At 42.7% G+C, this 24,007-nt stretch overlaps 1 protein-coding gene across 5 annotated transcripts in view; it reads right to left on the bottom strand.

Moving 5' to 3' along the window:
- Positions 1-24,007, bottom strand: part of PDE8A (phosphodiesterase 8A) — a 148,904-nt gene that overhangs the window by 2,696 nt on the left and 122,201 nt on the right. For 4 of the 5 annotated variants that reach the window (XM_081831735.1, XM_081831734.1, XM_081831736.1 and 1 more), the window contains 3 exons: positions 22,736-22,953; positions 21,265-21,397; positions 18,582-18,749 (listed from right to left, as the gene is read on the bottom strand). In XM_081831735.1, the coding sequence (XP_081687861.1) occupies positions 18,582-18,749; positions 21,265-21,397; positions 22,736-22,953 (519 nt within the window). Of the gene's footprint in view, positions 1-16,458; positions 18,386-18,581; positions 18,750-21,264; positions 21,398-22,735; positions 22,954-24,007 lie in introns of those variants that run through there. The other variant, XM_081831737.1, reaches the window with a different exon arrangement.

The following is a 24,007-nucleotide window of genomic DNA, read 5'->3' as shown; positions in this document are numbered from 1 at the left end:
AAAAAAAGTCTTGCTTTCACCAAAGTGTCCTGGAGAAAGGGTGAGGGGATGTCCGCAGTGAGGCACGAGGGTCACCGGTCACATGGGGTCGGGGGGGGCACGAGCTCCGGGGGCAGCTCAAAAGGAAACGTGAGGGGGCTGGTGACCGAAGGCACTGGGGCGTGCCCCCCATCCCCCTACCCCAGGTTCGGGCACCTGGGTCATCATTCCCGACCGTCCGAGCAGCTCGCCAGAGCCTGGGGTGCCGGCGGCCGGGCCAGGTGAGGCGAGGAAGGAGAGCGCAGGGGCTGCTCCACACGGAGGGAGGGGCCGCAGGGAGGGCGCGCGCAGGGGCGCCGTAGGGGTGCAGCGGGGAGAGCGGGCACAGTGACCTGGCACGGCCTTCGCCACAGGACCTGCTGGTGGGAGCACGTGCAGCGAGAACCCAGGGCCGAGGGTGCCTGGCGGTGGGGGCTGGGTGGCAGGGCTGCTCGAACAGAGGGCGGGCCCGGGGAGCGGCCGGCTAGGCCAAGGGCTCAGGTGTTCAGCAAGACCAAAGAAAGAAAACAACTCCCGGGGCGGGGAGCTGGTCCCCACCCCCGCCACTCTTGCCCTTGTACTGGTCCCGGGGGCAAACCGCGGCCCTGGCCCTGGCCCTCGCCGCACAACCCTCCCTGACCACTGACCGGGAGCAGCGTCCTGTCCCGCGGTCTCTGCGGACACCGGACCATCGCTGGCCTCGCTGCTCTGCACACGGGCGGCTCTGAGCCCCCAGGCCCGGCGAGAAGAGCGCCCCCCCACTTTCCCTGGAAGGGGGTCACTCCCCCAGCTCTCTGCTGGATGCTCCTCGGAAGGGACGGGGCCCAGCACTCCCGAGAGGCACCGAGGCTGCTGCGGATGCTGCTGGGAGCGGGCCCGGGAGCGGGGCCGAGGAGGAGGCCGGCGCTCCCGGCAGCACCAAGAGCCGAGGCTGCTCCAGGCGGTGCAGAGGGCAGGCTGGGGGGCGGGGGCGGCTAGGGACCGCCAGCAAGGGTCGGCTTCTGCTGGCTGGGGAAAGGTATGCGTCAGGCCACAGGCTGGCAGCTGTCCCGACGCGCCTGGTGCCGCGTGTACGGGAAGGAGCAGGCAGAGCGGGTAGAGCCTCAGGTTCACGGCCTGACGGGGCTGTCTGGCTTGGGGAGCTGGGCCCCGGGGCGGGGGGGCTCTCCTGACATTCTCTCTCGGGCTCTGCGGGACACCGAACCCGCTCTCAAGGCAGCCAAGGCAGAGGCTCCCTCAGTCCAGCTTCTGTGGCTCCGGTGCCCGTTCTGTCCCTGCTGCCCTCTCTGCCTGTACACGGGAGTGGCTGGCCCACTGGAGATCAGAGAGACCCTCATACTCCAGGTCCTCTTGGGCCCAGTGTGACAGGTGCATGGAACTTCTTCCAGGGCCCTTAGGCTCTTCTGGAGACGGTTTTCCCATGAGATTCAAAATGGTAGAAAACATCATGGTGTCTTGACTCACCCTCGACCTCCCCCCGCACTCTGCAGCCCCGGCACAGTCTTGGTCTGGAAACAGCAACCCTATTCCCAGCTGCTTCCCTTGAACTGGAGGGACTAGAGCTAATCTTATTTGCAAAATTCTAACCCGTCTGACGGCCGCCCAAAGGGCTGGTCTCTGTTTCACCTAACTCCGCTCTCTAGGGCAAAATCAATGGCTGGTGCTTGGGAAAGTGCATGGGGTTTACAGACCCACAGATGCTGGGGGCAAGACGTTATGGATGGAGACCTCCAGTAGTGTAAGGCCCCAAGGAGAAGCTGGGAGGACTTGGACAGTACACATTCAAAAGCAGCTGCATATGCAGCAGAACTGAGAGGGCCACACATGGGCCCAGGAACGACTTGTGCAGAAACGACGTGAGGTGAACTGCTGCCTTCACATGGGGCTAATCCTGGAGCTTGGAGAGAGCCTGGCTCATTAGTGAAGGACTTCCCCGGCACAAAGCAAACTGCAAAGACTGAAAGATATGTTCCCTCTACCCCACCCCCCGCCCCCGACCAGAACAAAGACTGTGAGAGGTGGGTCGTTCCCCCCACCCCCATGTACAATTTTCAACATAAGGCCAAAGAAAAAGGAGAGAACAGCCTATCCAAAAGAAGAAAATAAGGCAGCAGAAGCCACCCCTGAAGAACATAGGCACTGGACTTACTAAACAAAGACTAAAATAATCATCTTACAGATGCTCAAAGAGCTAAAGGAAAACACGACAAAGGGCTAAAGGAAATCAGGAAACTGATATAGGAACCAAGTAAGAATAGCAAAAAGAGAAAGAAATTATAAAAAGGACCCAAATAGAATTCTGGAGCTGAAAAATACAAAGAAAGATTTGAAAAATTCACTAGAGAGATTCAACAGCAGCTGTAAGCAGGTGGAAGAAAAAAAAAATCAACAAGTCAGAAGACAGGGCATTTGAAATTCTCAAGTCTGAGGAGGCGAAAGAAAAAAGACATGAAGAAAAGTGACAAGAGCCTGAGGGACTTACAGGACATTATCAAAGGGACCAATATATGCATTATCAGAGTCCTGTCGAGAAAGGGGCAGAGGCTATTTGAAGAAATAGCCCTAAACGGCCATCACTTGAAGAAAGACCTAAATCTATAAAACCAAGAAGCTAAACAACTCCAAATAAACCCCAAAAGAACCATACTGGGACACATTATAACCAAACCGTCAAAAGCCAAAAACAAAGACTCTTAAAAGCAGCAAGAGAAAACGGACTTGTTACAAGAAATTCTCTGTAAGATGCTCGGCTGATTTCTCAGGAGAAGCCTTGGAGGCCGGTAAGCAAGGAAAGAAATGATGTAAAGGACTAGAAGACAAACCTGTCAACTGAGAATTCTTTATCCGGCAAAACTGTTCTTCAAAAACGAGGGAGAAATGAAGGTACTCCCAGATAAACAGAAGCAGAGAGGACTCATTAGCACTGGGTCTGGCTTACGGGAAATGCTAGAGGGAGTCTGTCAGGTTGAAGGAAAAAGAAGCCAGACAGTAACTCCAGGTCATATGAAGATGTGACAATCTCCAGCAAAGGTAAACATAAAGGCAAATATACAAAGCAATATTACTTTAATTTTGGTTTGTAATTCCATTATACTCTGTAGGATTTAAAAGACATGCATATGTATTACACACATTAATGGGTATATAATGTATCAATATGTCATCTGTGACATCAAAGTGGGGTGGGGGGACAGAGATCTACAAGAGTTTGTATATATGACTGAAGCTGGTATCAATTTAAAATAAATTGCTTAACTTTAAGGTGGTATATGTACTATGCTAACTGCAAAAAACAAACAAACAAAAAATCCAAAATATTTACACACAGAAGGAAGTGAGGTGATCAAATGTGTGCTACAAAAAAATCAAACACAAGGGCAGGCAGTAATGGGGAAAAGGAGGGACAAAAAAGCTGTAAGACATCAAGAAAACAAAATGGCAAAAGTAAGTCCTTCTTCATCGGTAAATATCTTAAATGTAAATGGTTTAAACTCCCCAATCAAAAGGCATAGGTGGCAGAATGGACAAAATCCTGTTCCAACTATATATTGTCTACCAAAGACTTTCTATCAGATATCAAGACAGAAATAGGTTGAAGGAATGGGAAAAGGTATTCCATGAAATAACCGAGAAAGCTGAGGTGGTTATTCTACTATCAGACAAAATAGACTTTTAAGTCAAAAACAGACATAGAGGAGGACATTATGTATTGATAAACAGGTTAATTTACCATGAAGAAGCAACAATTACAAGCCTATATACACCAAACATCAGAGCTCCAAAATACATGAAGAAAACACAGAACTGGAGGGAGAAACAGACACTTCTATAATAATAGTTGGAGACTTCAATTCTACACTTTGGATAATGGATAAAACAGCTAGATCAATAAGGGATCGAGGACTTGAATAATAAAAACCAATGGGACCTCAGAGACATTAAGAGAATATTCATCTAACAACACTTAAGATACATAATTTTTCTCAAGCATAAGTGGAACATTCTCCAAGATAAAATGTATGTTAGGCCACAAAACAAGTCTTAATAAATATTTTAAAGATTAGAATCAGACAAAGTACTTATTCTACTTGGAATGAAACTGGAAATCAACAGGAAGTAACCTGCAAAATTCACAAGTATGTGGGAATCAAATACTCTTAAACAACCAAGAGGCCAAAGAAGAAATCACACGGAAAATGATAAAATACCTTGAGGCAAACAGAAATGAAAACACAACATCTAGAAAGTTATGGGATGAGATAAAAGTAGGGCTGACAGGGAAATTTATGGCTATAGGTAACTACATTAAAAAGAAAACTCTCAATTCAACAACCTAACTTTACACCTTACTAGAAAGAGAACACACTAAACTCAAAGTCAGCAGCAGTAAAGAAATAACAGACTAGAGCAGAGTTAAGTAAAATAGAGAATAGAAAAATAGAGAAAATCCACAGAACCGAAAAATTTCTCTGGAAAGATCAACATAACTGAAAAATCTTTACTAGATAGACTAAGAAAAAAGAAGGTTCAAAATACTAAAATCAGAAGTAAAAGCGGAACAAAAGAACAAAATAAAAAAAAGGGGGGGACATTACTACCCATTTTACAGAAATGATTATAAGGGGATACCGTAAACAGTTGTACCCCAACAAAATGGATAACCTAGATGAAATGAACATTCTCAGAAACCTACAACCTACTAAGACTCAATTATGAAGAAATGAGAATCTGAGTAGAACTATAACTAGTAAGGATGTTCAACCCAGTAATCAAAAACCTCCTAACAAAGAAAAGCCCTGGACCAGATGGCTTCATTGGTGAATTCTACCAAACTCTCAAACAGAATTAACACCAATCCTTCTTAAACTCTTCTAAAAAATTGGAAGAGGAGAGGACACTTCCTAATTCAACCTATGAGGCCAGCATTACCCTGATACCAAAGCTTGGCAAAGACATGGCAAGAAAACCACAGACCAATATCCCTTACGAATATTGATAGAAACATCCTCAACAAAATAGCAAACAGAATCCAGCAGCACATTAAAGGATCAGACACCATGACTAGATGGGATTTAATCCACTAATACAAGGATGGTTCAGCATCTAAAATCAGTTGATGTGATACACCATATTAAAACAGTGAAGGAGGGCGCCTGGGTGGCTCAGTCGTTAAGCGTCTGCCTTCGGCTCAGGTCATGATCCCAGGGTCCCAGGATCAAGTCCCACATCGGGCTCCCTGCTCGGCGGGAAGCCTACTTCTCCCTCTCCCACTCCCCCTGCTTGTGTCCCTGCTCTCGCTATCTCTCTCTCTGTCAAATAAATAAAAAAATCTTAAAAAAAAAAACAACAAAAAACAGTGAAGGAAAGCAGAACACATGATCACTGAAAATGTTAAATTTTATGTGTATTTTACCACACATACACACCTCTCCTGCTAAATTGCTTCCCAAATAGGTTGTAGCATTTTACGCACCTATTACTGATGAATGAATCCCAGATGCTCCACATCCTCATGAACAGTGTTGTCAGTCTCTGAAACTTCTACTCTTGTAGGTGCATAGTGGCCTTTCACTGTGGTTCTAACATCTATTTCCCTGATGACTAAGGATGTTCAGCACTTTTCAAAGGCTTATTGACTGTTCATACATCTCCTTTTGTGAAGTGTCTGTTAAAATATTTGGCCATTTTAAATTAGGTGGTTTGTCTTTTTATTAATGAGCTATGATTGCTTATATATCCTGAATACAGCTGTTTGTCAGACAGGATTTGTAGATATTTTCTTCCAATGTGGCTTGCTGTGCTTAGATGAGCATTATTCCTGAGTTTTGATTCTCATTTCCCAAATTTTCTTTTTATGGTGGTGGTTTTCCATAACTACAAAATATCTGTCCACTTCTAAATGGCCAAGGAGTTCTCCTATGTTTTTCTTTAAAAGCTTTATGGTTTTAGGTTTTATATTTAGGTCCGTGATCCACTGTGAAATGATATTCCTCTGGTATGAGACAGAAGTTGTGGTTCATTTTTTGTTGGATATAGGTATCTAAGTATTCCAATACCACTTGCTGAAAAAATTTTCCTTTCCCCACTGAGTATATAGATGTGGTCTATTTCTGAGACTTCTATATTCTTTTCCATCCATGTATCGGACAACTTTATGCTAGTACCACACTGGATTGTTTAAGTTCTAAACACAAACAGTGTAAAATTTCCAACTTTTTTCAAGTTTGCTTTGCTTATTCAAGATCCTTCACCTTTCCATATAAATTTTAGAATCAGTTTGTCAGTTTCTACAAGGAAACCAAAACCACCCCAAACTCCCCCCAAACAAAACAACAACAAAACAACCCCCTGTGATTTTGATTGGAATTGCATTGATGTACACATCAGTTTGGAGAAAACTGTACCTTAACAAAAGAAAGCCTTCCAATCTGTAGACTTGGTATACTTCTACGTATTTTCAAGCGTTCTTTTAATTTCTCAGCAATATTTTGTGGTTTTCAGTATAAAGGACTGGACTTCTTTTTATTAAATTTGTTCCTAGATTTTTTTATTGCTATGCAAATAGGATTAGGTTTTTAGTTTCATTTTCCAGTTGTTTTTGGCTAGTACAAAAATACTATATATTTTTGTGTCTTAGGGCCTTGTGTCTTAGGACCTCGCTAAATCAAATCCTTATTAATGCTATTGTTTTGTACACTCCTTAGAGCTTTCCATATAAAAAATGTCATCTGCAAATAGAAAAAAAATTTGTTTTCTATTCTTTGTACCTTTTTTCTCTTTATTGCAATGGCTAGGACAGCCAATACAATGTTCAACAGAGGTGGTGCCCTTCCCTGTCTTCCAATCTTGAGAATGTATTCAATATTTCACCATTAAATATAATGTCAGCTGTTAAGTTTTTGTAGATGCCCCTTTTTTTTTTTTTAAAGATTTTATTTATTTGAGAGAGAGAATGAGAGAGAGCGAGCACATGAGAGGGGGGAGGGTCAGAGGGAGAAGCAGACTCCCCGCTGAGCAGGGAGCCCGACGCGGGACTCGATCCCGGGACTCCAAGATCATGACCTGAGCCGAAGGCAGTCGCTTAACCAACTGAGCCACCCAGGCGCCCGTAGATGCCCCTTTTAAAGTAAGTTCCCTTCTATTCCTGGTTTGCTAAGTGTTTTTTTGATGAATGAACGTTGAATCTTGTCAAATACTTTTTCTGTATCTACTGAAATAATCATGTGTTTTTCTCCTTTACTTGGGTACGGGGATTGTAATTCTTGATTTTTCTGATATTAAACTGACCTTGCATTCTTGGAAAAAACTCTAATTTATGATGAGATAGTGTCCTCTTTATATACTATTTAATTAAGTATCTCTGCATCTATGTTCATGAAGATAGTGGACTGTAATTTGCTCCTGGTATTGTCTTTATCAGATTTAGATATCAGGATGATAATGGCTTCATAAAATGAGTTGGAAAGTGTTTCCACCCCCCCCTTTTTTTTTTTTAAAGTAGCCTCCACACCCAACATGGGGACCCTGAGGATCGAGTCCATGTTCTACTGAGTGAGACAGCCAGGCGCACTCCCTGCCCCCACCTCTATCTTTTGATACAATTTTATAAGACGGGTGTTATTTCTTCCTTAAATGTTTGATAGAATTCCTCAGTGAAGCCATGTGGGTCTAGAATTTGCTTTGTGGGAAAATCTTTAAAAGTAAATTTTGATAAATAATTTAATACAGGACTTCTCAGGTGATTGTTTTATCTTGTCAGTTTGGGTAAACTGTAGTTTTTAAGGCATTTAAGTTGTCAAATTTGTTGGTACCTTAAAAAATTATACTTTTAATATCTGTAAGATTATGACAATACCTCTTTCATTCTTAATACTGGTAATTTGTGTTCTCTTTCTGTTCTTGATCATTCTAGTTAGATACTGGGAAATTTTGTTAATTTTCTCAGTCAACTTTTGGCTGTGTTAATTTGTTTTCTCCATTTCCTCATTTTTTGCTCTTAAATATTATTTCTTTCCTATATGCTTGGTCTTTTCTAGTTTTTTTTTTTTTTAAAGATTTATTTGACAGAGACAGCTAGAGAGGGAACACAAGCAGGGGGAGTGGGAGAGGGAGAAGCAGGCTTCCCGTGGAGCAGGGAGCCCGATGTGGGGCTCGATCCCAGGACCCTGAGATCATGACCTGAGCCAAAGGCAGCCGCTTAACGACTGAGCCACCCAGGCGCCCGGTCTTTTTCTAGTTTCTTAAAGTGAAATCTAAGTCATTAACTTTAGGGCCTTTTCTTATCTATTTTCATTTCATTTTTTTTCATCATTGTAATACAAGTGTACTCTTTAATCCCCACCCCCTATTTCCCCCACCCACCTCCCCTCTGGTATCCATCAGTTTGTTCTCTATAGCTAAGAGTCCATTTCTTGGTTTGTCTCTTTTTTTTCCCTTTGCTTGTTTTGTTTCTTAAATTTCCCAAAGGAGTGAAATCATATGGTATTTGTCTTTCTCTTACTTACTTAGCATTATACTCTCTAGCTCCATCCATGTTGTTGCAAATGGCGAGATTTCATTTTTTTATGGCTGAATGATATTCCATTGTATATATGTACAATATCTTTACCCATTCATCAATCAACGGATACTTGGGCTGCTTCCATAATTTGGCTGTTGTAGATAATGCTGCTATAAATGTAGGGGTACATGCATCCCTTTCAATTAGTGCTTTTGTATTCTTTGGGTAAATACCCATTGTGATTGCTGGATCATGGGGTAGCTCTATTTTTAACTTTCTGAGGACCCTCCATACTGTTTTCCACAGTGGCTGCACAAGTTTGCATTCTCACCAACAGTGCACGAGGGATCCTTTTCCTTCACATCCTCACCAACATTTGCTTCTTGTGTTTTGATTTTAGCCATTCTGACAGGTGTGAGGTAATGCCTCATTGTAGGTTTGATTTGCATTTCCCTGATGATGTGTGATGTTGAACATCTTCTCATGTACTCTGGCCATCTCTATGTCATCATTGAAGAAATGTCTTCTGCCCATTTTTAAATTGCAGTATTTGTTTTCTTGGGTATTGAGTTGTATCATATTTATCAGACATATCTGATAAAGGGATACTAACCCTTTATCAGATATGTCACTTGCAAGTATCTTCACCCATTCTGTAGGTCGCCTTTTAGTTTTATTATTTCCTTTGCTGAGCAGAAACTTTTTATTTTAATGTAGTTTATTTTTGTTTTTATTTCCCTTGCCTCAGGGGAGAGATCTAGAAAAATATTTCTATGGATGATGTTAAAGATTACTGCATGTGCTCTCTTCAAGGATTTTTATGGTTTCAGGTCTCACATTAACTGACTGAGCCACCCATGCACCCCAAGTGTTTCTTTTTTTAATTGAGGTATAATTGATATACAACATGATTCCATACTTGTTTATACTGTAAAATACTCACTACAGTAAGTCAATATCCTCTACCACACATACAAAATTTTTTTTCTTGTGGTAAGATTCCAAACATAAGTGAGATCATATAGTACTTGTCTTTCTCTGTTTTCACTTAGCATAATGCCCTGTTATCACAAATGGCAAGATTTCATATTTCTTTTAAGGTTGAATAATATTCCATTCTATATAGATACCATGTCTTCTTTATCCATTCATCCATTAATGGACACAGGTTATTTCCATATCTTGGCTAATGTAAATAATGCTGCAGGGAACCTGGGGTTGCATAAATCTTTTCAAGTTAGTGTGTCGTTTTCTTCAAATACTCTGAAGTCAAGTGGCTGGACCATATGATGTTTCTAATTTTTTGAGTAAGCTCCACAGTGTTTTCTAGCAGAGGCACCAATATACATTCTCACCAACAGTGCACAAGGGCTCCTTTTTCTCAACATCCATGCCAACGCTTGTTATTATCTTTTTGTTAACAGCCATTCTGACAGGTGTGAGGTAATACGTCATTGGGTTTTGGCACTTTGCATCCCATTCTGAGGATCCAAGTTTGTATCTGGTATCCTTTCCTTTCAGCTTCAAGAACCTCCTTTAGCATTTCTTCTATTGCACGTTTACTGGTGATGAATTCTGTTAGCTTTTCCTTATTTGACAATGTGCTTATTTCCCCTTCATTCTGGAAGGATATTTTCATTGGATACAGAATTCCAGGTTGACAGGTTTGTCCTAAAGACAAATTAAAGATGTTGTTCCAGTGTCTTCTGGCCTTTGTAGTTTTTTTTTTCCTTAAAAAAATTTTTTTAAAATTTAAGTATAATTAACATACAGCATTATATTTGTTTCAGGTGCAATTTGGTGATTCAATAATTCTGTACATTACTCAGTGCTCATCATGAGCAGTATACTCTTAATCCCCTTTACCTTATTTCAACCTCCTCCCACCTCCCCTCTGATAACCATATTTGTTCTCCATATTAAAGTGTCTTTGTTTTGCTTTTTAAATTTCACGAGTGAAATTATATGGTATTTGTCTTTCTCTGACTTATTTAGCTTATAGCATTATACTCTCTAGCTCCATCTATGATGTTGCAAATGGCAAGATTTTATTCTTTTTTAAGGTTGAGTAATATTCCATTATATATATATACACTACTTCTTGATCCATGCATCTATTGATGGACACTTGAGTTGCTTCCATATTTTGGTTATTGTAAATAATGCTGCAATAAACTGAAAGGTGCATGTATCTTTTCAAATTAGTGTTTTCCTATTCTTTGGGTAAATACCCAGTAGTGGAACTGCTGGGTCATGTGGTAATTCTGTTTTTCATTTTTTGAGGAACCCCCATATTGTTTTCCACAATGGCTGCACCAGTTTGCATTCCCAACAACAGTGCAAGAGGGTTCTTTTTTCTCCACATCCTTACCAACACTTGTTGTCATGTTCTTTAGCCATTCTGACAGGTGTGAGGTGGTATCTCACTGTAGTTTTGATTTGCATTTCCCTGATGATGAGTCATGTTGAGAATCTTTTCATGTGTTTGTGGGTTGTCTGTAGGTCTTCCTTGGAGAAATGTTCATTCATGTCTTCTGCCCATTTTTAAATTGGATTTTTTTTTTTGGTGTTGAACTGTACAAGTTCTTTATATATTTTGGATATAACCCTTTATGGGAGGTCATTTGCAATACAGTCTCCCATTCCATAGGTTGCCTTTTATTGTTTCCTTTGCTGGGCAGAAGCTTTTAATTTTGATGTAGTCCCAATAGTATATTTTGCTTTTGTTTCATAGGAGACATATCTAGAAAAATGTTGTTATAGCTGATGTCAGAGAAATTACTGCCTGTACTCTCTTCTAGGATTTTTATGGCTTTAACTCTCACATTTCGGTCTTTAATCCATTTTTTTTTTTTTAAGATTTTATTTATTTGACAGAGAGAGACATAGCAAGAGAGGGAACACAAGCAAGGGGAGTGGGACAGGGAGAAGCAGGCTTCCCGCGGAGCAGGGAGCCCGATGCGGGGCTCGATCCCAGGACCCTGAGACCATGACCTGAGCTGAAGGCAGATGCCCAATGACTGAGCCACCCAGGTGCCCCTTTTTGGAGATTATTTTTGTGTATAGTTTAAGAAATGGTCCCATTTCATTCTGTTGCATGTAGCTGTCCTGTTTTCCCAGCACCAATTATTGAAGAGACTGTCTTTTTCCCATTGCATATTCTTGCCTCCTTTGTTGAAGATTAATTGACCATATAGTTGTGGGTTTATTTCTGGGCTCTCTATTCTGTTCTATTGATCTATGTTCTATTTTTGTCCCAGTACTATACTGTTTTGGTAACTGTAGCTTTGTAGTGTATCTTGAAATCTGGGATTGTGATATCTCCCAGTTCTTTCCTTCTTTTTCAAAATTGCTTTAGCTATTCAGGGTATTTTGTGGTTCCATACAAATTGTAGGCTTATTTGTTCTAGTTCTGTGAGAGATGCTATTGGTATTTTGATAGGGGTTGCATTAAGTCTGTAGATTGCTTTGGGTAGTATGGACATTTTAACAATATTCTCTAAACCCATGAGCATGGAATATCTTTCCATTTGTATTATCTTCAATTTCTTTCATTAGTGTTCTATAGCTTTCGGAATACAGGTTTCTCATCTCCTTGGTTAAGTTTGTTCCTAGGTATTTTATTATTTTTGGTGCAACTGTAAATGGGATTTTCTTAATTTCTCTTTCTGCTACTTCATTATTAGTATACAGAATTGCAATGGATTTCTGTACATTGATTATATATGCAGTGACCTTACTGAATTCATTTATCAGGTCTAGTTTTTTGGTGGAGTCTTTTTTTAAAGATTTTATTTACTTATTTGAGAAAGAGACAGAGATAGGAGATAGAGCACGAGTGGGGAGGAGAAGGGGAAGCAGGTTCCCCGCTGAGCAGGGAGCCTGACGTGGGTCTTGATCCCAGGACCCTGGCATCATAACCTGAGCCATCCAGGCACCCCCTTGGTGGAGTCTTTAGGATTTTCTATATATCGTATCATGTCATCTGCAAATAGTCAAAGTTTTACTTCTTTCTTACCAATTTGGATGCCTTTTATTTCTTTTTCTTGTCTGTTTGCTGTGGCTAGGACTTTTGGTACTATGTTGAATTAAAGTGGCTAGAGTGGACATCCTTGTCTTGTTCCTGATCTTAGGGGGAAAGCTCTTAGTTTTTCACCACTAAATATGAAGTTAGCTGTATGGCTTTATTTATTTGAGAGAGACAGCACAAGTGGGAGGGGCAGAGGAAGAGGGAGAGAGACTCTCATCGACTTTGCACTCAACGCAGAGCCCCGAAGTGGGGCTTGATCTCATGACCCTGAGATCATGACCTAAGCCGAAACCAAGAGTTGGACGCTTTACCAACTGCACCATCCGGGCACCCCAGCTTTGGGTTTTTCACCTATGGCCTTTACTATGTTGAAGTTTGTCCCCTCTAAACCTACTCTGTTGAAGGTTTTTTTTTAATCATGAATGGATGTTGTACTTTGTCAAATGCTTTTTCTACATCTATTGAAATGATCATATGGTTTTTCCTTTCTCTTGTTGACGTGATATATCACATTGATTGATTTGCAAATATTGAACCACCCTTGCATCCCAGAAATAAATCCTACTTGATGGTGGTGAATAAATTTTTTAATATATTATTGGATTTCGTTTGCTAATATTTTGTTGAGGGTTTTTGAATCTATACTCAGTTCATTAAGATATTGGTCTGTAGTTCTCTTTTTGTAGTGTCTTATCTAGGTTTGGTATCAGGGTAGTGCTGGCCCCATAGAATGAATTGTTTTCCTTCCTCTTCTATTTTTTGGAATAGTTTGGGAAGAATAGGTATTCACTCTTCTTGAAATGTTTGGTAGAATTCACCTGTGAAGCCCTTTGGACCTGGACTTCTGTTTGTTCAGAATTCAATTCAATTTAATTGCTGGTAATAGGGGTTTGTTCAAATTTTCTATTTTTCCTCGTTCAGTTTTGGGAGGTTATGTGTGTCTAGGAACTTATTTTTTTCTAGACTGTCCAATTTGTTGGCATGTAATTTTTCATAATATTCTCATAATGCTTTGTATTTCTGTGGCATTGGTTGTGATTTCTCTGATTTTGAGTCCTCTCTCTTTTTTTAAATTTTATTATGTTAATCACCATACATTATATCATTAGTTTTTTGGTTTTTTTTTTTAGATTTTATTTATTTATTTGCGAGAGAGAGAATGAGAGACAGCACGAGAGGGAGGAGGGTCAGAGGGAGAAGCAGACTCCCCGTTGAGCAGGGAGCCCGATGCGGGACTCGATCCCGGGACTCCAGGATCATGACCTGAGCCGAAGGCAGTCGCTTAACTGACTGAGCCACCCAGGCGCCCTATATCATTAGTTTTTGATGTAGTGTTCCATGATTCATTGTTTGTGTATAACACCCAGTGCTCCATTCAGTACGTGCCCTCTTTAATACCCATCACCAGGCTAGCCCATCCCCCCACCCTCCTCCCCTCTAGAACCCTCAGTTTGTTTCTCAGAGTCCATAGTCTCTCTCATGGTTCGTCTCCCCCTCCAATTTCCTCCCCCTTCATTTTTCCCTTCCTGCTATCTTCTTTTTTTTTTTAAACATATAATGTATTATTTGTTTCAGAGGTACAGGTCTGAGATTCAACAGTCTTACACAATTCACAGCGCTCACCATAGCACATACCCTCCCCAATGTCTTATCACCCAGCCACCCCATCCCTCCCACCCCCCACCACTCCAGCACCCTCAGTTTGTTTCCTGAGATTAAGAATTCCTCATATCAGTGAGATCATGAGATACATGTCTTTCTCTGATTGACTTATTTCGCTCAGCATAATACCCTCCAGTTCCATCCACGTCATTGAAACTGGACCATTTCCTTATACCACACACAAAAATAGACTCAAAATGGTTGAAAGACCTAAATGTGAGACAGGAGTCCATCAAAATCCTAAAGGAGAACACAGGCAGCAACCTCTTCGACCTCAGCCGCAGCAACTTCTTCCTAGAAACCTCTCTTTTTTTTAAGATTTATTTATTTGAGAGAGAGAATGAGTGGGTGGGGGAGGGACAGAGGGAGAAGCAGACTCCCCACTGAGCAGGGAGCCTGATGTGGGGCTTGATCCCAGGACCCTGAGATCATGACCCGAGCCCAAGGCAACCACTCAACCAACTGAGCCAACTAGGCGCCCCCCTCTCTCTTTTTTTAATGAGTCTGGCTAAAGGTTTATCAATTTTGTTGATCTTTTCAAAGAACCAGCGCCAGGTTTCATTGATTGTTTTATTGGTGTTTGTTTCTATTTTGTTTCTGCTCTAATCTTTACTATTTCCTTCTTTCTGCTAGTTATGGGTTTTGTTTTTTCTTCTTTTTCTTGATCCTTTAGGTGTAAGGTTAGATTGAGATTTTTCTTGGTTCTTGAGGTAGGCCTGTATTGCTATAAACTTCCCTCCTAGAACAGCTTTTGGTGCATCCCAAAGAGTTTGGACCATTGTGTTTTCATTTTCATTTGTCTCCATGTATTTTTTTTATTTCCTCTTTGATTTCTTGGTTGACCCACTTATTGTTTACTAGCACATTATTTAACCTCCATGTATTTGCGTTCTTTTCCAGATTTTCTCCTGTGGTTGATTTCTAGTGTCATAGCTTTGTGGGTTGGAAAAAGACGCATGGTATCACTCCAAATTTTGGGGGGTTTTTTGCCTAATATGTGATCTATTATGGAGAATGTTCCATGTACACTTGAAAAGAATATGTATTCTGTTTTAGGGTGGAATGTTCTGGATATATCTATTAGATCCATCTGGTCTAATGTGTCATTCATAGCCATTGTTTTCTTGTTGATTTTCTGTTTGATCTATCCATTGGCGTAAGTGCATGTTAAAGTCTCCTACTATTATTGTATTACTATTGATTACTTCCTTTACATTTGTTATTAGCTGCTTTATGTGTTCCCATGTTTGGTGCACAAATATTTACAACTGTTACGCTTTGTTGGATTGTTCCCTTTATGACTATGTACCTATCCTTCTTTGTTTCTTGTTATAATCTTTTGTTTTAAAGTCTATTTTGTCTTACACAAGTATTACTACCCTGGCTTTCTTTTCACACCTATTTGTATGATAAATGCTTTTTCATCCCTTTACTCTCAGTCTGCATATCTTTAGGTCTGAAATGAGTCTGTTGTAGGCAGCCTATAGATGGGTCTTAATTTTTTATCTAATCCATCACCCTATGTCTTCTCATTGTTTAGTCCATTTACATTCAAAGTAATTACTGACAGGTAAGTATTCATTGCCATTTTGTTACTTGTTTTATGTTTGTTTTGTAGTTCTTCTCTGTTCTTTTCTTCCCTTGCTCTCTTCTCTCATGATTAATTGGCTTTCTTTGGTAAGATACTTGGATTCTTCGTCTTTATTTTTGCCTATTACCACTTTTTGATTTGTGGTTACCATTAGGTTATATATAACACCTTATGCATACAGCAGTCTATATTAAGTTAATGGTCACTTAAATTTGAACCCTTTCTGAAAACACTAAATTTTGGGGTGCCTGGGTGGTTCAGTTGGTTAAGCAACTGCCTTCGGCTCAGGTCATGATCCCAGAGTCTTGGGATCGAGCCCTGCACCGAGCTCTCTGCTTGGCAGGAAGCCTGCTTCTCCCTCTCCCACTCCCCCTGCTTGTGTTCCCTCTCTCAATCTCTTTGTCAATTAAATAAATAAGTAAAATCTTAAAAAAAAAGCTTTAAAAGCACTAAATTTTTATTCCTCTCTTCCCCACATTTTAGGTAGATGGTATCATACTTTTTACATCCTTTCATTTTGTGAATCCATTGATGGATTTTTTTTTAAAGGTTTTATTTATTTATTCATGAGAGAGAGAGAGAGAGAGAGAAGCAGAGGCAGAGGGAGAAGCAGGCTCCCCACCTAGCACGGAGCCCGATGCGGGACTTGATCCCAGGACCCTGGGATCGTGACCTGAGCCGAAGGCAGACGCTTAACCATCTGAGCCACCCAGGCGCCCCTTGATGGATTTTTTTTTTATAGATATACTTAATATTACTGCTTTTTTGCTTCCTACTTTTCTTAATCCTGCTTATGGTCCTTCCTTCCCACTCAAAGAATCCCCTTTCACATTTCTTGTATAACTGCTTTAGTGGTGATGAATTCTTTTGTGGATCTGCAAAAGTCTTTCTCTCTCCTATTCTGAATAATAGCCTTGCCAGATATTGTTGGTTGTAGGGTTTTTCCCCTTTCAGCACTGTGAATATATCATGCCACACTCTTCTGGCCTACCAAGTTTCTGCTGAAAGCTCAGCTGGTAGTCTTATGGGGTTTCCCTTTCATGTAACTATTTTCTTTTGCTGTTTTAAAAGTGCTCTGGGGTGCCTGAGTGGCTCAGTCATTAAGCATCTGCCTTCGGCTCAGCTCATGATCCCAGCGTCCTGGGATCAAGCCCCGCATGGGGTTCCCTGCTCCACGGGAAGCCTGCTTCTCCCTCTCCCACTCCCCCTGCTTGTGTTCCCTCTCTTGCTGTGTCTCTCACAAATAACATCTTTAAAAAAAAAAAATGCTCTGAAGATCACTACTTTTTGCCATTTTAATTACTATGGGCCTTGGTGTGGGAATCTCTTGGTTGATTTTGCTGGGGCCTCTCTGTGCCTCCTGGATCTGGATTTCTGTTTCCTTCCCCAGATTCAGGAAGTTTTCTGCTTTTTCTTCAAATTTTCTGCCCCCTTTTCTTTCTCTTCCTCTTCTGGGGTCCCTATAATGTTATTATGCTTGATGGTGTCACTGAGTTCCCTCATTCTATTCTGTTCCCTTTTTTCTCATATTCAGCTCCATTGCTTTCCGTTACTCTGTCCTCCAGGTCACTGATCTGTTCTTCTCCTTCCTCTGTTTATTCCCTTTAGTGTATTTTTAATTTTAGTTATTGAGTTCTTCATCTCTGACTGGTTATGTTTTCTATCTCTTTGTTGAGGGTGTCACTGAGGTCTTCCACTCTTTTTGCAGGTCCAGTTAGCATCTTTCTTACCATTATTTTAAATTCTTCATCAAGCATATTATCTCTGTTCCACTTAGATCTCTTGTTGTGATTCTGTCCTGTTCTTTCATTTGGGACATGCTCCTCTGTCTCCTCATTTTGGCTCTGTGTTTGGAAATTCAGCTATGTCTGCTGCTCTTGAAAGCAGTGGCCTTAAGAAGGCGAGGTCCTGTAGTGCCCTGCGGTGCAGTGTCCCTTGTTCACCAGAACCTGGCGCTTCAGGGGTGTCTCGTATGCGTGTTGCTGTGCCGTGTTCGCCTCCAGTCGAAATGGCTCTCTGTGCCTACTGTGGGTAGGGTTTGGTCCCTGTGCTGTTAGCGGGTCTGTCTGGGGCTTGAGTTGGGTCAGACCAGACTACTACTGGGGCCACAGTTGAACTAGTCTGTGTGGGTTTCTTCCCCTCTCCCTGCAGCAGGAGTCACTTTGGGGTGGTGCCACCCAGGCGCCCTGAAGTCCACTGATTTTTCAAGTTCCAGGTTATAAGCCCCACTGATTAGAAGTTAAACCTCTCTGTTTTTCAAAGCCAAATGTTATGGGGATTTGTCTTCCTGGTGTGGGGTCTGCTCCTTTCCCCTCTCTGCGCCTGTCCCTCCCTACCATGGGCAGCCCTGCAGGTCCGTCTGGCTCCTTCGTGGTGTCTATGCCCTTCCTACCCTCTTGGATGCGGCATGTATGTACATGCTTTCAATAAATTTGCAAAACTTCTAGCCATTGCATTTTCTAGTTTTTTTTCCTGTCCCACAAGAATTTTTTCTACCCAGAGACAATATGAAGGGCAGACAACAGTGTAAAATGCTGTTAGGAGAAAATTCTTAACCCAGGATTCTATAGCCAGTGAAGATACTCTGCAAGAAAGAAGGCAAATACATTTTCAGATAAGGTAAAACTAATCGAATTCATTCCTGGTAAACCTGTAATGCAAGAAGTGCTCTTCAAAGACAGAATTTCACTTAGAACTCTATTTCCTAGTGTTAAGCCCCTTGCCTCTAATGGTTGTATTGTGTTTCTCTCTGTTAAGGAACTTAAGAGGCTGCATCTCACCTGAGAAAAATATTCTTCTGAGATGCGTCCGGCCCACTCAATGCACTGCTCCAGGGGTCGGCAGGGATTGGACACATCTGCGCATTTAATCAGCATTCGTTTAATCAGAGTCCGGTTCTCTGGAGTCCTGAGCATAGTGTTTATGGCTTCTTCATCTCTATTCACTTCCTAAAACATGAGAGAACACAATCAAAGTGGGTTCCCTGGTACTAAGCCCTGTCTTACAGGTGTGGCCCCCACTGGACATACAGTAAGGCACTGACCAGGATCTACAAGTAAGGCGTTTCACGGACCAGTGAGGAGTATAATCTGAGCACTGAGCTCAGCCCCTCACTTGACAAAAAGGAAAACCAAGGTCCAGTGAGATTCCAGCAGGACCCAAGAGTAGAGGGTAGCACTCGAGATTGTCGTTGTGCCCCTCCCCTCTTCTTGGTTCTTTTCTTCCCACTCCAGATATTTCTCACAGTTGCTTTTTCTTTGTTCTATTGCTACTGCTCTCCCTTGGGACATGAGCAGTATCTTTTTTATTCCTACTAAAAAAAAAAAAGTGTGAACTGTAAACATAAAAGGTTTCTCTTCTCTTTCACCAAAAGGAACCTTGTGGTGCACTAGGCTCCCCGCTTTGCACAACCCAACCCCTAACCCAGTCCCATGAGAGGTATGATCTTGAGAATTAGCTGTCAGCGTACCCAGATTTGTCAGATACAGTGATACTTAACAGTCATTCTCTTTTGATCTTCACTCACAAAGATTTATGGTAGGCACGGGAAGCAGTATTATGTACTACTGTATTTTATACATGAGGACACTGGGACTCAGAGAGGTGAAAAGACTTGTCCAGAGCTACCCGGCTGAGCCAGGATAAGAACTTCAGGTCTACCTTTAGTTGTGGGCTCTGTCTATTCATAGTACCACATACTGTCTGGTTTAAAGGAGCGTCACTGGTATGGATTCTCAACCTGTGGTATAACGGACCTGGTGGTTAAGCCCTCTGAAGCAAATTCAGGTTGGAAGAGGGAGTACCAGGACAAAGAGCATGGTCAGAGACCGCAACAAGCTAGTCTCCTTATGCTTTCCAAAAAAGTCAATCATGCGGTTCCACTGAGTAATCACAATGATCTAAAACGGCCTGATGGTCCCATCTCAATGAGGACAGATATGCCATTAAGATGGGCGTATGCCCATCCAGAGCCCAGGCTGCCTATTCTCCTGGAGAGTGCCACAGTGGACATGACCAAGGCTGCCTTGATAGGTCTCCTTGCCCCAAGTTTCCTACCACCAACCAGCTTTGTGTTGACTCTTCTCTCTTCAGCTGTGTGACTACGGTTCAGTCCTGCTAGCTGTAAACTTTAACTTTCACATTACTTTGTCCCTCCTCTGCTCACCAGACTGATTTCCAGTCTCAGAAGTAACCCCAAGAACTAACAGCTGAGAGATGTGACTTTCAAGTGGAACAGAATCAACCCCAAGTACTAGCAGATGAGCGATGGTACAGAATCCTCAGCTTGAGTCTGGGACCTGCCCAGACTTGATGGAAGAAACCAAGACTGTGGCATGGAGTTGGCCAGGAGCAGTGGCCTGGTTGACATCCAAAAGGTTGGTGGTGTGGGTGCTTCCACACTGGAAGTCCTTGGAAAGGAAGCGAAGTCAGAAGCAGGTTGACAAACTGAGAGAACAGGGTGGGTGAAGGAAGCAGAGTTCTCAGTGGGTTTAAAATCAGGTTAAAGAGGAACAAGTGTAAAGGCGGTAATAAGCTAGAAAGCCAGGGACAAAGGCCAGGGCCAGATGAGTTGCGGGAGTCAAGTGGGGTCAGAATTCAAGGAATGGTAATCCTAGCCTCATAGGATAAACCATCGCTGTGCCTAGTAAAGACTCTCAGGATGGTGACAGGAGCAGGGGGTAGGGGCGAAGGCTGTGGAAAAGACTGTGAGCTGGTGCCAAGATGTTCAGTGTATGTGGGGGAGGTGGTAGGGCCTCAGAGGAAGAGGGTACATGAAAATACATGCTGTAGGTGCTGATCTCATGCTGAATCTAGTATAACAGGTGCCATTTATTCAGTGCCTACCTTGTCCCATGCCCACCAGTCCTATGCCTTCAGCTTTATTCTGCCCATTCTACAGACAAGGAACTGGGGAAGCACAACTGGGATGGAACTCAGATCCATCTGCTGCCTTAGCTGTGGTCTCCTGCCTGGCCAGAGGTTTAATGTCCTTGCCAGGCAGTCATTGTGGACTCCAGGCCTCAAATCCAGAAATGATGTCCAACAATAATGTCACCCTTGGGACCAAAATACAGGGTCCTTCTCAACCCCCCACCCTCCCGTGACAGAGACCAGCATAGCTGCCACAGCATGTGCACAGTGGGGAGTAGGTGGGGGAGACCTCAAGGGCTCCAACTGACCCCAGGATGCCCAAGAAGACGGGGAGGGAAGAGTGTGAGAATGCACAGGAATGGTCCACCCAACCTAAAGTTAGTTGCAGAGTTTCCACATCTACTTTTGGAGGTCTTAATTTTTTCCTGACAGGTTCGTATACTTTAAATAACTTTTCAACCAATGGAAATTAAATCCAAGGAACTACTGGGAAGTCTTCCACAGCTCATCACATCTTACCCTCTGTTTCCCCGCAAGACACAGGGATAAGGGCCCCAAACAGAGGCTCTCCTTACAGTCGGTCTTCCTTACCCCATTTACTTCGAGTGCTGCCAGGGGCTTGTTGATGCTGTTGACAAATTTGTTGACGTGCTCGAAGTGCTTTGTCATTTCTGTGGCTAAGACCATGTCGATAATAGCCTGGCGCAGCGTCCGATAGTCATTCCTGTTTCAGACGACAAACGAGAGGGTGCTACAGAGGACTCATCCAGACCAGACAGGTACTCCTGGAAACCGTCTCTTCTCTAGGATAGCACCCACTGTGGTAAAATTCTAATGTGACAGGAAGTCACAAGAAACACTTTAAAACAAGATCATTAGCAAGGGGAACCTGAGCAGAGGCTAAAATCGGGAAGCTTGTGGGCACGACTTTACAGATGCAATGTTCATCATTCTGTAGCATAAAGCACACAGCTCTTAGAATAAGAGAACATAGCAGGGGTGAACAAAGGCAGAGATCTGTGGTTATGAAGAATGTACCCCCTACAGAGGAACCCTGAGATTCAACAATTTCAGTGCCCAGAAACTTAGAGGGTAGCTTCCGACAGCTGAGAAGCTCACAGGGAATACTTGTGTACCTCTTCCTCCAGTCCTTGTTTTTATTCAATCATTTTGTGACATTTCTCTCTGTCCAACCCCTTCTCCAGTCACCCCATTGCTTTCCCTGGACACGACCCAGGTTACCAGGGTCTTGTGTATTTTTCCAGAGCTAACTGATGTCTATACCAGCAACTATGAATAAAACCTACTGAAATTCCAGAACATGGCAAAAGAAAGTTTTCCAAATTAATGTCTTCCACCTGATATTTATGAAGTCCCTCTCATGGTCCAGGCACCATGCTAGACACTGAGGATACGGTGATGAACAAAGGGCAGTGGCTACTTACAGAACTTAAGAATCAAATCAGGCATTAGCCAAGTAATGAAAAATGATGATGTAAATATGTGACAAGTGCTGTGAAGGAACCTGGCACTGAGGGGTCAGGGGAGGCTTCCTCAAAGTAACATTTGAACACTGACACTGCCGAGAAGCGTGCTGGGCCCAGGAGGGCAGAGTGGAGTGTTTGGAGCAGAGCTGGAAGATGACAGCTTCTCTGAGTCTCGAGAAGCTCAGATGTCAGCATTACACTTTGCCACCTCGAAATGCCAAGACATAGAAGAGCTGAACCTTGAAAGCATCGTGCTAAGAGAAAGGAGCCAGTCACAAAAGACCATTAGGGGTGCTCCCATTTATTAGGAAATGTGCAGAACTGGCAGATCTATGGGGACAGAAGGCGCACCCACGGGTGCCTGTGGCTGGGGGGATTCTAGCAGGGACCGGGAAGTGACTGCCAACGAGTCTGAGGTGCTTTGTGGGGGAGGATGGTTCACTGCGGTGATGACCGCACCGCTCTGAATAGCCTGACAACCACCGTACACTTGAAATGAGAGAATTCTCAAGTCCGTGGGTCGTATCTCAAAGTTGTTAGAGGGACCAGCATGCTCCCCTACTCAGCGCTCTCACCTCTCCATGTTCTTGAAGATATTGCATTTGTCATCTCGGGTGGTCAGCTGGAAAGCCAGGGCCGCATGATGGCTCTCCAGCACAGCAGTGTCATTATACAAGATGGCCAGCTCACTTCCAGCATTGCACAGGAACGAGTTGGTTCGCCCAGGGTGGTCCACGTCGTGGACGGTGGCTGCAATAAGCGCGGCGACCTCATCGACCGGATCTAAAGTTTGCTGCAAATGAGAGAGCTTGTAAAAACGGGGGCTTGGCCCTGAAAGCAGGGAAGCCTTCTAGAGAGTTTCCTTGCTGCCCCATTACTTTGAGGGAAAAATATCCCAGATTTCGGAGAAAAGCATAGTGTTGAGCAAATCCAGTTTCCCTACATCCGCTGAAAAACAGTTGCATGTTTGTGCTTGTTAACGAGAGAACATTATCTGATTCCCGGTCTCACACAAGTTAAGGACTTACCCAAATACGAGGTGTCCTCAACAGACAGGAGTCACCTCCTCAGCCAGTCTGGCTCTAGACCCATCACAAAAAGTCTGAGATACTGACTTGGACCAACGTAAACCAGTATTATTGAGAAATAATTTAAAATGTGCATCATTTACGTTAACAGGGTTGGTCTAGTGTTTCCCTCCCTTTTACGATCTTTGTCAGGCGGATGTCAGGGTTTTGTGAGTTTGGTAAAATAATCTGGAAGTTCTCCATCATTTTCAAGTCTCTGAAAAGGTTTATGTAACTTGGAAAAATCCCTCAAGGGGCTGAAGAACTCACTGATGATCTGAGTCAGGAGCCAGATTATGAAGAATTTTGTTGACAGGTTAAGAACTACTTCCGCGGTACTGACCTCTTGGTTTCCTATTTCTAGTATGTGACGTAAAACATTTCACCTTAAGGCTTTTAAGTTAGTACAGAAGTGTCTGGCACCTTCTTCTTTCTGTATTTCTTGATTAGTTTGGCTAGAATTTAATTTTCTTGGTTATTTCAAAGAACCATTTTGGATTATCATTTGGTCTTCTCATTCTATAGGTCTTAATATATTGATTTCTCATTGTGTTGATTTCTTAAAATTATTTAAAATGCTCTGCCCACCTGCCATGGCCCTGTAGGGCTGTCCCCAGGTGCCAGGACACCGGGCAATGACACAGCACTGTCTCCCCCCTCAAGAAGCCCTGTTCTTAGATACAAAACCCATGGTTGGATCCTTCTGCTCTTGAGTTCTGAAACTGAAATGGTGATGCCATGGAACTCCCTGGACCCTCTGAGCCATTTTATGATGGATGT

This window comes from Leptonychotes weddellii, chromosome 9, assembly GCF_054177405.1.
Source record: "Leptonychotes weddellii isolate Sample4059 chromosome 9, ASM5417740v2, whole genome shotgun sequence".
NCBI classification, from domain to species: Eukaryota; Metazoa; Chordata; class Mammalia; order Carnivora; family Phocidae; genus Leptonychotes; species Leptonychotes weddellii.
This window is presented reverse-complemented; position numbering and strand designations above follow the sequence as displayed.